Genomic DNA, 18,118 nt, shown 5'->3' with positions numbered 1-18,118 from the left:
AGCCCTGACTAGTCCCATCTTCTCAGAGCATGAAAACTAAGCAGGGTTGGCCAGATTAGTATAGGGATGGGAGATGACCAAGGAAGACTGGGGTTCCTATGGAGAGGAAGGCAACGGCAACGTCGGCAGGGGGTGGTGCCTCTGCTCATCTTTGTCTTACAAACCCTATGGTCCTGGGGCTGCCACTGATCCGCTGCGACTTGACGGCGCGCTATTATTATTATTATCTAGTTCGGGAAACGTACTAGAAATTTAGGGATACCGCCTACCACTTTCTCCCGCCGGCACTCGTGCGTTTCCACTGTGCAAGGCGTCTTCCGCTGACGCAAAACTTTCGCGCGCCGTGATCCATCTATGAAACCGCAGTGCCGTTCTTTGAGCCCAGCGGTGGTTCTTACGTGGTTTGACCCCATTCGAATGCCATCCCCCGTGATTCTTTCGAGCCAATCAAAGGGTACGTTGGGAAGCCGGCGGAGGCGGGGTAGTCGGGAAAGGCGGGAGTATTGATGTTCCTTCAGTCCACCCTCAGCATGGAGGACGTGGTTGCCAAGTACGTCTCCCAGAAAGTCAGCAAGACCCGCTGGCGGCCGGTCCCAGCTACAGCCCTACAGCCCCCCGAGGTCTTCGCTACCGGCTCGTGGGACAACGAGGTAACGGGCAGCCTCGTTGCTCTCTCGTTTCCTGGGCTTCCACCAAGTCAAGCCTGTTGTAGGGAGGGCCATTACGTTGCTTTTGTCGCCTCTTCTTGAGAGACCTTGAAAATGCTGCGCACAGTCTTTGCGGATTTCGGTGCTAAGCTTGCGTTGTCGATGGCCGTTTCACAGCGGCGGCGCTCACTTCTCGTGGAGGCCTTTCAGTCGGTCTTGGCGTTTCCTCGGTAGGCTCCGCACAGTCTTTGCGGATTTCGGTGCTAAGCTTGCGTTGTCGATGGCCGTTTCACAGCGGCGGCGCTCACTTCTCGTGGAGGCCTTTCAGTCGGTCTTGGCGTTTCCTCGGTAGGCTCTTCTTTAATTAGGAGAAAGTAACGTCATTTTAAATTCGTCTGGATATTTTGTTTTGGTTCTGTGCGTTTGTCTTACTGTCAACATTCACCCGCACTGTTCGAAATGGGCGGGATAGAGAAATGGCTATGTATGTGTTTTAAGAAGATATAGCTCGGCTCGCAAAGCACATGATGAAACGGCATAAAATTGTTTAAAAATTAACAATTAAAACCCCACCCAGGGCAGTTTTAAATGAGTCTCATAAAACTCTAATAAGGCAGACTGTAGAAACAGTTTTAAATATTAATCCCTTAATTGGAAGGTTGGTGCCTGAAAAAGAGTAGGATAGGTATCAGGAGAATAGCGAGGTGTGAAGAGCTGGGTGAGGTGTGACCATTGGAAAAAACCTGCTTCTGGTCAGCGTCTGCTTCTTTTCAGCAGATGTGGGCACAGAGATTAGCGCTTGTGAGGACGATCTTGATTTTGAGGCTGGACAATGTTAGAGGAGGATTTGTGTGTTGTGATTCTTTTGGATAGGGATAGTCTAGAAAAAATGAACTTCTGCTCATAAGCCTTTTTTACATTGGGAATCACAGCTTAATTGAAGCTCCCTTTCTCTTTTTCTCTGTCCCATTCAAGTGAGATACTCAATCTTTCACTGTTTTTTAGGATCTATTGTTGTATAACAATTTAGTACTTATATCTTCAGTCAAGCAGGGGCTCACAAAGAAGCTGCAGAAACCAGAAAAATATATTAGAATTCAATTTAAAGTATTCACTGGGGAGGGGATTCTCAGCTGGTTTCTCTCTGCCCTTTTGTTAGGGTCTCATTCAAGCCAGTTAGAAGAAATCTAGAAGCTCTATGTTTGTATTCTTTGTGATAGCTATGTGATGCTTGGACAATATTTCATACTTTGAACCCTGTGAATATGGTGAAGAGATGGTAAGTAACATCTGTAAAACCATATTGAAACCTTTTTAAGACTTCTTAACAAATGGAAGTGTGGCTAGTGTAGGCTGGTAAGTAATAAACAGCTTTCTATAGAAGATGGAGATCTTCAGCTAAGGTTGCGTTTGTCTTTTGTTTTTGGTTCTCTTATAGGAAAATAATATTTCTATATGGTCGGTTGGAGACTTTGAAGGCTTGGGCCTGAGTGGTGAATATCATGGAGAACCACATCTGCTATGTGATATCCAACATAGTGGTGATGTTATGGATTTGCAGGTAAGAAGTACTATTCAATGGCTTTTAAGTGACTGAAAAGTGTGAAGTAAGATGCAAAGCAAATTCAGTTATTCAAGTAGGAAAAAGAGCTCCTTAGTTCTATTGTTTAGGAAACCTCCCCCATGAGACAGTGGCCACTGACTTAGCAGTTGACTAGTAAAGTGAAATGAAAATCATTAACAAGCTTGCGATCTGTGTTTTCTTAGTTTCTGGATCAAGAGAGAATTGTAGCTGCTTCATCCAATGGAACCGTGACTATATTCAAGCATCATCAAAATAATGAGGTAACAGTATTCATTTTCAGGAATTATTACTGTTGTGCCAATAATTTAAGGCTTTTGTAGTTCCTGGAATGGTTAAGACAAGGAGTTAAACTTGAAAATCTTGAATACTAAGAATGTATTTTTACACGTATTTTAAAATCAGTTCTTTTCCTTCTGTTTGCTTGGATAGTGCTAATTTCTAAGAAGTATTTTTAAATCAGTTCTTTTCCTTCTGCTTACTTGGATAGTGGTGTAGGCTTCCTTATACATATTCTCTGGGAATTACTTCCCAGCAGCTTTCAGATTTTTGAATGAGTTGCAGAAACAAGTATCTGCTAGATACTGTTAGCTGAGTATGTAAATGATTACACTCTGTACTTGAGAGTGGATTTACCAAACACATGTCTGCTGTGTGGGGAAATACTGACATAAGCTTAAGTATGCACTTATACATAAATAAATGCCAGTGACCAGGAGCTACTTCTGAGCAAAATGCATAGGATTGAACTGCAGTATCAAAATATTAAAATGTTGCTGCATATTGAAAACCCAAACAGACAAGTCTGTAAACTGGTTGCTCAGAAATACTTGAATTTAAGCTGGTGTACATTGATTGTAATGGTTCATTTGATTTCTAAATGGCCCAAGGCTTTAGTGTTGATGTGTTTTTTAACAGAAATTGGTCTTTTGGACTGTAAAATGCTATGGTTTCTTGTCTAGATGTTCTTAAATATGATGGATATTTTGATTCTTTCTCAATTGTTTCGTAGACTCTGTCTGTAAGCCGGAAATGGGAGAAGGCACATCACTATAATCCATCGTATAGTAGCGCATCATGCACTGGGATCGTCTGTAACAGCCCTGAAATCTTTACTGTTGGGGAAGATGGCAAAATAAATTTGTTCACAGCTGAACGCACAGATGCTGTTCGTACATTAGGTAGGCAGTTGACTTCTGCACTCATCTAAAATATTTGTTCTGATATGTTGTAAACTGCTTTGTTCATCTCAAAGGATGAGATAAATATGTCAATGCCATCAGTTGCATTTTTCTAGGAAATAATTATGGCATCCCTGTAATGCTTTGTATCATTGATTGTGTTCAAGTCAGCAGAAAATAACAGTCTTGGAAGAAACAAAAAACATACTACTGTATGAAGTTGAAGAAGACTCTAGACTTTTATGTAGAATAAGGTTCCCCAGTGTGGTGCCTGTGGATACCTTTCTTGGTATCCACCAAGTGTTTTGAGGAAAGGGGGGGGGAGGTGGGGCTTCTGAGTGGCCTCTAGAGATCTGATCGGCTTTGCAGATTTTTTAAAAAGTTGCTTTGGTAGCAGCTGCCACCACAGCACAAGGATCTTTGTTGTATGACTGAAGTGTATGCAAGGAAACATTTTAATATATTCATTTTAAAAACCATCCTGTTAAATAGAGCTTCTGCCTGAAATTTTGAAAAGTTACTATTAGAGGTATGCATGACCTACATCACTTCTTGAGATTTTGCAGTTGGCTCCATCTCTTGTGGCAGCAAATTTTTTGCAGCACCCACCATCCTGTACCAGAATTCCAAAGGTGCCCGTAGGCTCAGAAAGGTTGGGAACCCCTGATGTAGAACCATCCATTGCAATCTAGCTATCAGTTGGGGCCTAAGAGGCTATAAAATGAGCGGTGCAATTTGGCAGCTGTACTAGGCTTTAGAAAGCTAGCTAGCTGGCAGATCCACCTTCTTAATCCAAGTGCCTGGTAGGCTTTTGGAGAAGAGTACTCCCAGACCAAAGAATATTGCAGACAGCAACACTTCATGTTGATGTATGTGCAATCCAAAGAACTCATCATTGCTGATTCGGCGAAGCATAAATAGCGAGTTTGTTTGAATATGATGCTCAAAAGTGTGTTTTTGTAGCTGTCAAAATGAAAATGAGTGCAAAACTTAAAATGGCTTTAGCAGAACAGATACTGTAGATGCAAATATAACATGTTAAAATCTAAATTAGCCACCCACTCAATGTTTCTCAGTGTGTCTCTACAGTAATAAGTCTCTGTTTGCCAAAGGTTTCTTGGTCCTCTTTTCCACTTGCTGAGGTAATTAATCATCTTGCATGTCCCACATTAGCACTAAGAAGAGACCATATTCCCTTTTCTTAGCTTCTGGTATTTTCTCAAGAGTGACTTCGTATTTCAATAAACACCTATTGTAGAGGATTTAAGAAACATAACAAGAAAAATAATTACGTGAAGAAAAGGTTAATGGTCACAAGGGCACCTGTGTTTCACTGTCACTCTGTAGTGTCATTTGTAGTTCAATATCCAGTTGGTGATTACAGTATTCCTTCCACCATTTGAGAACTGACCTATAAATAAGAATTTTGATTCAGGTTAATTCACAACCGAATGTTTTATTGGGATTATTATATGCATTTGTGGTTTTCTTTCTCTCCCACCCCCAGTATACAAATCAATACAATATATGTGTACTGTCTCATACAATTTCAACATGGAATTTACCCTTGGGAAAATTTCTACCCCACATTTATGGTATTTAGGATATTTGGTAATTGGCATCATAGGGATGCCTAATTAAAAGTTGATGTTATTCAGCTTTGTATTCAGTGTTAACAATAACATAAGAGAAGCCAATGTTGGATCAGGCCAATGGCCCATCCAATCCAACACTCTGTCTCACTGTGGCCAAAAATACCAGGTGCCATCAGGAGGTCCAGCAGTGGAGCCAGGACACTAGAAGCTCTCCCACTCTTGCTGCCCCCAGCACTAAAAATACAGAGCATTTTCTCTATAAATAGGCATAGTCTCTTCGGAGTTAGGTGTTAACTTCATTTCAGAATATTATTAGTGTCACGTTATTGACATTTAGTGGAGATATTGTGCATCACTATCATCATGATTTTGTGCCACTACTTTACAACTTTATAACTGTTAGCCTTTGGCCTTGCTGTCTCATTAAAGTTGCACTAAGATTTACTGTAGTCAGTGTGGGCATTGGGAGGAAGTCTGAAATGCTATAATATCATGAGGAAGTTTTAATAATCTATACTTGGGCTTTCAGCTATGTTTTAGTTTTGGCGGCTTGAGGCTCAGACGTGTCCCATCGAGTTCCTGATGGAGACGTGTCGTGGCAGACAGGAGGGGCCCTGGATGGGTCTGCCCCCCCGGAGTCCTTGTAGGGGACTCCCAGCCTGGAGTGTGGAGGAGAACCTCTCCCAAGGCGATGGCTGAGGGATCGAAGCTCTCCCTACCCCAAGAGGTCCTGCCGCCGCGAAGCTATCATGGCGACAAGAGCTGGCTGCCGAATGAGCGAACAAGTGACCTAGCACAATCACTCTTGTAATGTCTTAAACGTGGAAAAACAGTGAGTTAAGTGGTCCCCTACACAAGTGGCTAAGTCTTTAAGTTCAACGGCTTTAACTCAAGAAATAAGCAGTGGGTGGGTGAAGAGCTGGGAATACACACACACACCCCTGAAATTGAACGGTCCTCGAACGATAAAGAAAAGGAAATAAGTGAAACTAACTGTCTGCGACTTTAACTGAGATCGAAAGGTGTAAACTAATCCAAAGCATATCTAAATCGGAGAACTTTGACTTTAAATCCAAAAACTTTCTGGTATAAACAATGTCTGGTAGAGGGAGAAGAATGGTGCCGGAAAAGAAACCTCTCACAGGAAACACCATACCAATGACTCCCACCCAAACACAGGAAGCAGCTGCTGACTTTCCCAATATGCTGGCTACAGCATTGCGCCCCCTGCTGGAGCACATGTCTAATATCAACAGTAAGCTGGATGGAGTCCAAAAGCAACTGACACAGATGGATAAAAGAGCAGATAAAATTGACAGAGCCATCAAGAAAGTTGAAACAAAGACAAAAGATATTGAACAAAAATTTGGGGAAGTGGAAAAAGTGGATAAAGGCCAATTGCTGCAACTTCAAATGGAAAGATCAATGTATGTCTTACATTTTTTTTTGCATTCCTGAGCAGAAAGGAGAAATTTTGAAAGTAATTTTAAGTGAAGCATTAGCTCCAATGACTTATCTAAAACAAGATGCATTGCAAAACGATATAGATTTGGCTTATCAAACTTATCCAGATTTTATAAAGAAAAATAAAATGTCTGGAGAAATATATGTGAAATTCTCCCAAGAGATCTACCAGAGACAATGTTTTGAAAGCTACATCTGGAAAAGTCCTGAAGGTTAAAGACAAAAAATTTAAAGGACGTTATGTTAGAGATGCGGAAGCGAAAGCGGCAGTATAAGGATTTAATCTTCTTCCTCCACAACAATTCAATCGCCTATAGATGGATTTTTCCAGAGGGATTTGTATTCAACTATAAGGATAAGAAGAACAAAATTGACTGTCCAGAAAGCCAAAGACTTTTTTAAACAGCAACAAAGCCCGAGTAAAGGTGACAAAAAAACTGTGGACAACATTGAAGAAGAGGGAACTAGCGATGGAGAACCAGATGACACCTCGAGTAGCTCTAGCAGTACTTCAGAAACCTCAGACTCGGAGAAAGGGAAAGCTAAAATACTTAAAGCTAACCTGAAGTACAAGAAGAAATTATAAGATAAACGGATAGTTTAACAGAATATAGTAAAGGTAGAGGTTCCCTTGCTCGAAAGCCAATCGAATCCGACTCTAGGGTTGTGGTGCTCATCTCCGTTTCTAAGCCGAAGAGCCAGCGCTGTCCGAAGACGTTTCCGTGGTCATGTGGCCGGCATGACTAACCACCAAGGCGCACGGAACGCTGTTACCTTCCCACCGAAGTGGTACCTATTTATCTACTTGCAATTTCTTGCTTTCGAACTGCTAGGTTGGCAGGAGCTGGAACTAGAGATGGGAGCTCACCCCATCATGCAGCACCTGGGTCTCGAACTGCTGAACTACTGACCTTCCACAGCCTGCAGTTCAGCGTCTAATAAGTGATTATAAAACACCTGATAGTATTAAGATTTAAACTAATTTTATCCAGAGTTTAACTTTTTGATAGAATGATCTTTGTTATTATGGTAGGATTGATATATATATAGATATAGATATACAATGTAACATATATAACATGATCCTTGTCTTATCCTTTGTATTATAGTGATTCCCTTTTTCCCATCCCTTCAGGGTGTTGTTCATAAAATGTAATAAAAAAGTTTTAAAAAATAGTAAATCAGCTGGAGGCAACCCACAGCTGGCACCTGGAGAAAGTTGTGTTTGGTATTTATCTGCTCTCTTTAATACTTTCTCAATCATAACTTATTCAGAACTTCTAAAAAATGAAATAACATGAATATATTTTTTATTTTCTACAGACAATGCTGACAGTAGTACTCTCCATGCTGTTACATATCTTCGTACAACTGAGATCCTGACAGTTAATTCAATTGGTCAGCTCAAAATATGGGATTTTAGACAGCAAGGAAATGAGCCATCACAAATATTTTCATTGTAAGCAACTTACTTTTGGATGAAACTCTTAAATCCAAGCAGAGCAATACATTTAATTAATACTTTAGCTCAACTTAATTCTGTTGCGGTACCCGATTTCATCTTTTCTCCTGTTCCCACCCTCCCAGAAGCTTTCTCTTTGAAAAGTATACATTGCTGCATTTGAAATGACAAAGTTGGGGTGGAATCTAAGTCCAACTGTTAACTTTATAGATAAGAAAATCCTGGTAGTTTTGTGTAAAAAAGCAACAACACCCAACCTTTTATTCTGGAAACTTTTCTGGGTGATTCGCAGTACAATTCTGTGGATGTCTACTCAGAAGTAAGTGCCATTGTATTTCGTGGGGTTTACTCTGAAGTAATTGTGCATAGGATTCCGGACTTGGTATACATAGTCCTTTTATATTTTTCTTTTTAAAACAACATGGCTGGTTGGGCAAGTATTAAAGGCTGAAATAATCTGGTAATTGCTTTGAACTCCTTATGTAGCTTTTGTCTGTTTAAAAGAACTTCACCACCATATCAGATAAGTCAAGTGTTCTTGCAAATTGTAAACTGAACTACTCCATATCCATAGCTAGAAGCTAAATGTCAGCTGAAGCCTATAAAGTTTTATGTATGGTAGTGATTGATGCCAAGAAGATGCTTAGGTTTATCTGTAGGCCCGCAGGTGCGCTTTTTTTTCTCTTGAAAAATTGTCAGCCCAGGATCTGTTAAGGCCTTGCTTATTTTTAGAAGCTCAGCTACTCTTGAGAATCATCTTTTTTCCATCTTAATAGGACCAAGCTGCATTTATCTTCAGCTTAGTTTTCTGTATTCTTGGTGTTCAGTAGTGTTAATGCCTAGTCATTCAGATCAAAGGAGTGTGTTTTGTTCAAACACGTTTTCCTCCCTCTTCACAGGACTGGGGAAAGAGTTCCCCTACACTGTGTTGACAGGCATCCCAATCAACAACACATTGTAGCTACAGGTGGACAAGATGGAGTGTTGAGTATTTGGGATGTAAGGCAAGGAAGCATGCCAGCTTCCTTACTAAAGGCTCACGAAGCAGAATGTAAGTACAGAAACTAACAGCTGTAACTTTTTTTAATGTTGTCATGCTTTTAATTATGGATGTGGTCTCCCACGTACAGAGTCCTGCTTCTTTCTCAGAAACCCATCAGGGGCTTGGGAATAAGAGGTCAGGTTGTGTCTTCTGTACCTCCGTTCAGACTGTGTAGTCTACTCAGTCACATTTATGACTAGAAAACTTGATCAGACTTAGGATGACAACTGAATACGAGAAGCAGCCTGGTGTAGTGGTTAAAATGTTGGACTAGTATCTGGGAGACCCAGATTCAAATCTCCACTTTGGCATGTAAGCTTACTGGGTGACCTTGGCCTGTCATAGTCTCTCAGCCTAATAATCTGCCTCACAACATTGTTGAAAATAAAGTGGAGGTGGGGAAAAGGATGTTATTAGCTGCTTTGGATCCCCATTGGACAGAAAAACAGGGTACAAACAAATAGGCAGATGGGAGGAACATAGAGCCTGGGTGGGTCAAGAGTGTTAGGCGAGAAATAGGACTGTTGATCTGTATGGGAAATACTCTAAACACTGCACCCATGTAGGAAGGACTATTTCTGTAAGTTTCTCTCCCCATTGCACAATCCACACAGAGTACAATAATGAAAACAGAAAAAAACTCAACACTGTGTCTTGGACCTCAGGAATAAATACCAGTCCTAGGTGCACTTTTTTTTGCAGAAACTTGTTAGTGGCTGTTTCAGCTTGTCATTTTAAGAGACTTGTCACTGGCAGTTTGGTGTATTATGTCTCCAAAGGAAAATTTAGTTATCATTTATATTTCCTATTAGCAAATATGTAAAAAAAGATAAAGGTTCCCTTGCTCGAAAGCCAGTCGAATCCGACTCTAGGGTTGCGGTGCTCATCTCCGTTTCAAATCCGAAGAGCCAGCGCTGTCCAAATACGTTTCCGTGGTCATGTGGCCAGCATGACTAAACACCAAGGCGCACAGAACGCTGTTACCCAGAAATAGTTGGAGTTTTCCATTGGGGTAAGTTTGTTACCCATGCTGAGGGTTGGAATACGAAGTTACTCCAGCTAAGTTTAATTAGCTAAATCCTACTAACATTCATCTCTTCACGCCAGTTCTGTTTGTCCCCTGCCATGTTTTATTTCTTCTATAAATGTATTCTACATAGCTCCTAGCTTGCCTTCTTCTAAAAACAGTGTTGATGGATGGCTTAAAGTGATCTGTGTAAAGGGAGAAAGTAGATCTGATTGGTAGAATTTGCTGCAATTAGTAGGTGCCACCTTCAAGCTAAACCTCATGAAATATATTCTCCATTACCACCAGCTGAGATAAAATTTCACAGCATTTCTAGGGTGGAGTACAAACCCTGGACTATTTGGCACCCTTCTAAACCATAAAGTAAATAGATGGTGTTTGTTGTTTTCAAGCATTTTAAATGTTGGTGCTGTTGCCACTTTCATAGCTTGGTTGTTCCCATAGTCCAAATTGGAATAAGAAACAAGTGTGAAAAAAGGTACATGTTGCTAGCTAGTCTGGCTTAAGAGCTCATAGATAGAAAAATTAGAAGGCTGCAGGCTGGTGTCTCACTTTTCCCCATCATATTAGCTGTGCCCACCCACTGTTTGCTACAAACTGCCATGTCTCCTTAACTCCACAACACAAAGTGGGTGAATAATCTTGCCCTTTTCAAAGCACCACAAATGATACTGGTAGTGCAAGAGTTTTGTTTGCCATGGATTTATGTTAGAGATAAGTTGGATGGTAGACTTTAGTTGAATATTAAGAGAAATTTTGAAATAGTAAGAGCAGTTCAAAAACGGAATGACCCCTCCGAGGGGGGTGCTTTTTTTTGCTGGATGTCTTCAAGCAGAGACCAAGCAACAAACATAATTTCCCCCACTGCATTAGGCTACATTACTGGGCAAATGGAGGAATGAAAGCAAGCGTAAATTTCAACTGTAAAGATGAGAGAGAAATGTGAGAAATTACACTTATATAAAAAATGTTTTCTTGAACTGTCAAGTTTATCTACTAGGTATCTTTTACTAGTCTGTGACTACTAGAATAATTGAAAAGTAACTTTTTCAAATTCACTGTATTACATGAATTACAAAATCTTTTATAACTTCCAGCTATAAGCTCATTTTTTAAAAAATCAAACTTTTATTCTTTCCTGGGTTTACCTTCAGCTCCTAGCATGTATTAGTAACAGACAGTTACAACAGAATGTTCTGTGTTTGCATTCTGTACAATGCTCTTATGTGTAGACTTGTTTATTGTGTAATAAATATGTATGTTCGCTCATTCAGTATGGGAAGTGCACTTCCATCCTTCCAGTCCTGACCATCTGTTCACTTGTTCAGAAGATGGATCTCTGTGGCATTGGGATGCATCCATGGATGTGTCTGGGAAAAAATCTCTGCTGCATACAGGTACAATTCAAGTTTTATTTATTTATTTATTCAATTTAAACCCCGCCCTATCCCACACGTGGGCTCAGCATGGCTTACAACATTTAGTAAACCAATAAAGCAGTAAAAGCAATAAAACAATCAATGGCACAATAAACAATATCATCAAACCCCATGCCTCATATCAGGTGAATATAGGTGCTCCAGTGCCCAATAATATTATCTGTCAGCAGGCACTGGGAGAGGGGCCATAAACAGGGTTGCATAAACAGTTTTGTACTAGCCTGAATGAGTAAAGTTGCTGTATTTCAGTTCCTTAACAACGAACATCTTATTTTTTATATTAAGCAATTGTTGGTTAAATATTTCATATTACACAATTGTTGGTTAAATATTTCAGTGAAGTACAGTGAAGTCTATCAATTGCCTTCTCCTTGCTTCTGGCAAATTGCCACAAAAACTACCTTGAAATACTAGTCAGTAACAACAAGAATAATTATAGAATGTGATATGTTGATGATATACTTCAAACGGTTGGTCATGTTTTACTGAACTTGTTTTTAGAGATCATCTGCAAATCTGTCACAGGTTCTTTGGTTTTTAAAATAACATGGAAATACACTAAAGAAATTCATAGAAAGCAATGGATAAATCTTGTCAGATTTTTTCATTCCAAAATAATGATAAATAATACATATCAACCACTTGAAAATTGCTCTCTTATTGAATGATTTAGTAATAGATTGGAGTTCCATCTTCTAGTTTGTTCTTATGACCATTCCCTCAGCAATAAATAAACTTGGAACTAATTCCACATCCAAGAAATTGGCATAACCTTTCAGAATCAACTTGGGATCAAAAGGTATACTGTTACCTTATATTTTGGAAATGAATAGAACAGTTCTCCAAAATAACTATCTTAGGACAGAGCCAGAACATATGGAATACACGTGCTGTGGATAAACAACACCTATGGCATTTATCATGTACTAAATTTTATATGAATGCTAATTTGTCAGCTGTTAGATATCACTGAAATAAGATCTTATAGGTATTAAGGGTAGTAATAATCTTGGACTAACACTTTTCTAACTGTAGCCCCATTCTTTCATACGTATACTGTTCTGAAGATCTTTCTCCCATTCCTTTGTATAATTCAAAGGCTGTTATCTAAGCCTATTAATAACGAATATATCTTGGCAATGCAGCCTCTAGAAGTTGAGCACTCATTAATAATTTCAAAAGTGAGTTTACTCTTAAAACAGTTATATTTTCTGCACAATAAATATATACTTCATGTCTGGGTTTTTTTAAAAAAAGGAGGTTTAATCCCATTCATTTTGATAATGACTTAATCATAGTGCAACATATGCTGATCAATAACAAAATTATCTAAAGTATCCAATGATCCAAAAATCTTGTCCATCATATACTGTGAAAGATGGAAAAGAGAGACTGGAACTAATCTTTTTATTTATGCTTTAACCATGTTTAACGGCCTTAGCTATATATTAAATACCATACTGGTAAGATTAAGTAGCCTTTTTCCTTTGTGCAGAGTCATTTGGTGCAGAGATGCAACAAATAAAATTTAAGAGTTAGACTCATTTTTCATCCTGCAGAATTTTGTATCTTTATGATCAAACTTTCTAACTATTGTTACTTCTTTGCAGGTTCTCAATGACAAACGTGTTGTAGGATATAAATATAGGGGTAACCTGTTACCACCCCAACAAAAAACTAGCCTCTAACCTTCACCTAACTTCTCTCCAATTGCTCATAATTCCATTATTGCTTTTCAAATCTCCATTTGAATGAATATTGGAGCCTGTATAGAAAGCAGCTGGCTAAGACACAACCACTGAATGCTCTGGAGTTCCTTACACATAAACAAGCAATGACAAGCACTTCATGCACATTTTTTGGTATTCAACACAACATTCTCATGATAAATGAACCTTGGGTAGGATCCAGCCACCTTTTCCTCTCGTTCTCATTCAGTTCCCCTCGTATAACAGCCTCTATCCCTCAAGGCTTTCCTCCATGCAGATACGATAATTCCAAATCTGTCTTTTACTGGGCAAAGGAAATCCTTCCCTTTTTCACCAGTGAAAAAACTGGATGGGTCTAACCTTTTGTATTTCCACTGAAAACTGCTGACGGATGCTACAATAAAATGAAAATACTAGGCACCACAATGAAATTTCTAGCCATTATTGCAATTTGGTGCTTGGGATTTGTCAAGCCCAGCCTTATTATATTCCTTGCTGGACATAGTGTGGTCAGTTTTAATACTTACAGGTTGCATTTATATCTGTGACATTGTCTCACATAGGGATGGGCACGAACCAGGGAGATGGAGGTTCGTGCCGGTTCATGGTTTGTGAGGTCACACAAACCACGAACTTTCACAAACGTCCCCATTTACCAAACTGGTAAGGTTTCAGGCCCTCACTCCTTTCTGCTGGGGGTGGCTCCCGAATGAAGCAGAATGTAAGAGGGGGAAAGCTTGCAAAAGCCATTTAAAGGGAAACACTTGGAAGTGGAGGGGAGCTAAAGGGATTATTGAAATGACTTGCATCTCATTCCTTCTCACTCCCCCCTGCTTCCCATCACAAACCCCACAAACCTCCGGAAACCACGTGGAAGCTCATGGGAGGGTCATGGATAGGAATGGACACGAACCTCGGTTTGCGAACCACGAACCAGCTATATTCGTTACAAAGTAGGTTTGTGATGAGGTTCGTGCCCATCCTTAGTCTCACACACAGCCGTTAAAGGTGGTGCAAACTTCCCCTAAACTCTTTTAGACAACAGAAGTTTATTCTTGTACCCTATACTTTGTGAGTGGGTGGTGGGAGAAGTGGGATTTGGTGTTAGGATGGTAGAACAAGAACAGCATTGATATCCACAAACTTTTCTTTGGAACCTTGGAAAGCTCAATGAATTTGGAAACTTACAAGAATAAGTGGGGGGGGGGTTAGAGGCAACATCAGTTAAAGTTTAGGGAGCATAAAATCTAGGTAGTGACCACACTATCACATTGCTTATTTATATCTCACTTCTACCTGATTGGGGACTCAAAAGGACTTTTCACACTATTCCTCCCCTCCTCTCTCACTTCACTTAATTCTCACAACAACAGTTGTGTGAGTATAGGTTAGGCTGAGAGATTGTGATGGACCCAAGGACACCTCACAGCTTCCATAGCAGAGCGGAGGATTTGAACCTGGTTGTCCCAAGTTCTAGTCTAGCACTCTAACCACTGTACTATGTCAGCTGCTGCTTCTCCACTAAAGTTACAAAAAACAAAAGACAACTCTGATTGTCAGGTCCAACAGGGTAGGTAGTTTAAATGCTAGTCCAATTGTTGAAGTGCCACGGCTCTTCTAATGCAAACTGCATGTTTGCATTAAAAAAAAAAAAGAAAACAATGGGTTGAGGTAAAAGCCTGGCAAATAAAAGCAGTAAAAAATTCCCTAACAAATCAAAAACTGAACTGGTTCCTAGTTCACTTACAAGTTTCCTGGTCCAGTTTTTGGTTAACTGGACTCATTAACTGGACTCATCCTTCACCAGCCCACTGTTCTGAGTATGTCTAGGAAAAATGTGTGCCTGAAATTCTTGTGCTCTTTTTAGGGTTCTGACGGGGCTCCTTTTCCTAATGAAGGTTTGCATGGGTTTAATTACCCATGATGACACTGGCTGGAAGGGAAAGATGAATGCTTCCTCCTAAGCAAGAAATAATTTATATTGAATACATGGCTAGGAGTCAAAATGCTAGGGAGGAGGCTGACATGAGTGTCTGTGCTCACTCCATGAATGGAAAGGTCCAGCGGACCAGGAAAGATAGTAAAACAAAAATCCAAATTCATCTGTGGTACAAATTCATTACCTTATGTTGCATGGTGATATTACACTGGAAAATTAAGAACGATAAAAGCTGGGATATACAGTGGAAGAAGTTGAATTGCAGCTGTACTCTAGATTGGTCATGGACTGAAGCTGTCAATAACTTGCAGCTTTAGTGGAGAATGTGAAGTCAGTTTGGCTGGGAAAAATCTGTCTCATAATGCAGTTAATCAGTCTGTAATAATCCTGAGGCTAAGCAAGAATTTGCTATGAAAAGGCGCTAAAGATGGAGGCTAAAAACTGAAGAGGAAGCAGCCCCAGAAGTGTGGAGACTCTAGAGACAAGAGGAATGCAAAGACACTGAACTGATAAAAGGAAATTTAGAGAAGGGGAAAGTACTGAAATATGCTGCATAACACATTTAGCGCCCCAAGCACAATAACTTTCTCCACAGTGCTACTGTGATAATCATTTAGTTGTAATTGTATACTAAGAGCTGAGAAAGTAAAACCTTCTGAATGTATAGCATATAGATAATTTGGGGGGTGATGTCAAACATTTTGCAGTCTTATTGATTTCATATGCAGAACAATATGCAACTTCTTGATTCTTCAGATTTTAAAAATCAAAATTGACTTTCCTTGCTTTGCATTTGTTACAGGTGGGAGAAGCAGTACATTTCTGTCTCACAGTGCAGTTAACCAGTCTATAATAACCCCGTGGCTAAGCAATGATCCTGCTAAAGACCGCATAGAGACTACTAATTTAATTTCAAGCCCAACACTATCTATTAATAGTTTAGATGTTTTAAGATCATGTCTTGTATATGGAACTGATGCAGAATCTATTTATGTTAAAAAAACCCTCTTTGCATGATTTTTATTTAACCAAACCGTCAGAATGCAGTTAGTTTGATTCCAGTATTTAAATCTGAGATCCATGGTACTTTAACACAGCTGTCTAGGGACATGATTTGGAATGAGATGAAGTACAACTTAACATTAATATTGAGATGTCTCCACATCAACCTTTCATAAATAAAGAAATTTCATTATAGTGTAAAAGATGTTGCTAGGTTTCCAGCAAGCTAACTAATGGTCACAAATACAAACCAAGCAACCATATTAACAGTTTTTCAGTAATTGGAGAATGGAATGTAAGCGTGAGAAAAATTCTGCATATCACATTTCTGTGCCTTGAGGTTTTCTAAAGGAACTTTTGTACAGTAACTTGGCCCGTTTTCACTATACTCCATATTATTCAAAAATTGTTGTTAGAAAGAGTTTGTTAGTAAGGAACAATCAAATGTCAAGTTGTTATGACTTGTAAAGAATAAATTGTAAAATTTATTTAAGAGCACCTTCACTGGACATAATTTGCCTGTACAGTCTCTGTCGTGAGACGACCACTGATGCATGATGGATCACATTTACACTGGGACCGTTATACAGAATTTTTCTTGGACTTCCTTACTCTTAAGTGTGCCTAAGTTCAAACCCTTTGTAAAGTTACAGTTTCAAATTTTTTTAAAGGATTGTCTTGTTTTTATTAAAGCATCATTAAAAGTTGGTTGTTTTATCTTACTAAATTATATTAGCACAAGTGATTGAAGACCTTTCTCCAGACACAAGGATCCACATGCAGAGACAGCCGGTAGTTCAGCTTCAATTCATTATCTCTGTAGCACAATACTATATGTGCTCACTGGGCTTACCCCAAAAGCCATAAGACTGCCACTTAAGTCTACGTAGACTTAAAAGGTACTCTTTAAAAGGTAAAGGTTCCCTTGCTCGAAAGCCAGTCGAATCCGACTCTAGGGTTGCGGTGCTCATCTCCGTTTCAAAGCCGAAGAGCCAGCGCTGTCCGAAGACGTTTCCGTGGTCATGTGGCCGGCATGACTAAACACCAAGGCGCACGGAACGCTGTTACCTTCCCACCGAAGTGGTCCCTATTTATCTACTTGCAATTTCTTGCTTTCGAACTGCTAGGTTGGCAGGAGCTGGAACTAGAGACAGGAGCTCACCCTGTCTTGCGGCACCCGGGTCTTGAACCGCTGAACTACTGACCTTCCACAGCCTGCAGTTCAGCGTCTTAACCACTTGAGCCACCGCAGCTCCGGGTACGCACTCTTTAGTGTACCACTAAGGCAGTAAGGATGACTGTTTGCCCCCACAGTTGGAATAACGAGACAGACAACAGTTTGGATCAAACAAGGGCCACTTTATTAACTATATACAGTTTATTAACCAAAAAACGGCAAGGGAGCACTTCCTAGGTAGCGGAACAGACAAGGCAGGTGTCAGGCTGACCAGCCTCCTTGTCTAATATGTGGGCGAGCCACCAACCCCGGTCTTGAGCCATTAATCTGGCTTGCGACCAGCAGCCCAGCCACTGGTAGCCTCCCAGGAGTGCCTACTCCTGAAACCATACAGCTTCCAGAGAGGAGCTTACCCAAGAGGTTCCCAGAGGGAATCATCATTCACCGCCCAGGGCCTTAATAGCCCGCAGGCCATTCCTGAAGACCCCCCAGTTCCCAAAACAAGGGACGGCTTAAGGTGCTCACCATTTTCCGCTTCCTTATCCCTGCCCTATTCTGCCACTCGCAAAGCCAAGCCTCTGCTTTGGCTGACGCGGCTACCTAACAACCTTAGGCGGCCCTGATCCCTTGCCGAATGTCCTCTAAAAATAACTTGTTGCCCTTGTTTGACAAGTGAATACCGTCCCCCCTATAGAGGTCAGTCTTTCCGACCACTATTCCAGACCCCCCTCCATAACTTTCTGGATCTGTCGGTTGACCTTGCGACGAGCCCTGTCGATGCATCTGGGATCCCCCAAGTTGTACCATACATGCCGTGGTAAAATTGCGGACCAAATGATGTGCACTCTAGGC

The 18,118-nt window shown here is 40.3% G+C and overlaps 1 protein-coding gene across 1 annotated transcript; it reads left to right on the top strand.

Annotated features, from left to right (window-relative positions):
• The first annotated feature begins 530 nt into the window (after window positions 1-530).
• NUP43 (nucleoporin 43kDa) lies at window positions 531-16,385 on the top strand. The gene is made up of 8 exons (XM_015410150.1): window positions 531-650; window positions 2,086-2,208; window positions 2,415-2,492; window positions 3,242-3,410; window positions 7,793-7,928; window positions 8,831-8,982; window positions 11,275-11,397; window positions 15,890-16,385. Exons 1-8 carry the CDS (start codon window positions 531-533, stop codon window positions 16,102-16,104), a joined length of 1,116 nt encoding a protein of 371 aa, XP_015265636.1. The 3' UTR covers window positions 16,105-16,385.
• Window positions 16,386-18,118: the final 1,733 nt, after the last annotated feature.

The sequence above is a fragment of the Gekko japonicus genome, unplaced genomic scaffold (assembly GCF_001447785.1).
Source record: "Gekko japonicus isolate JY-2015 unplaced genomic scaffold, Gekko_japonicus_V1.1 scaffold646, whole genome shotgun sequence".
In the NCBI taxonomy this organism is placed as follows: domain Eukaryota; kingdom Metazoa; phylum Chordata; class Lepidosauria; order Squamata; family Gekkonidae; genus Gekko; species Gekko japonicus.
The sequence above is the reverse complement of the archived record's forward strand: the minus strand, read 5'-3'. Positions and strand labels throughout refer to the sequence as shown.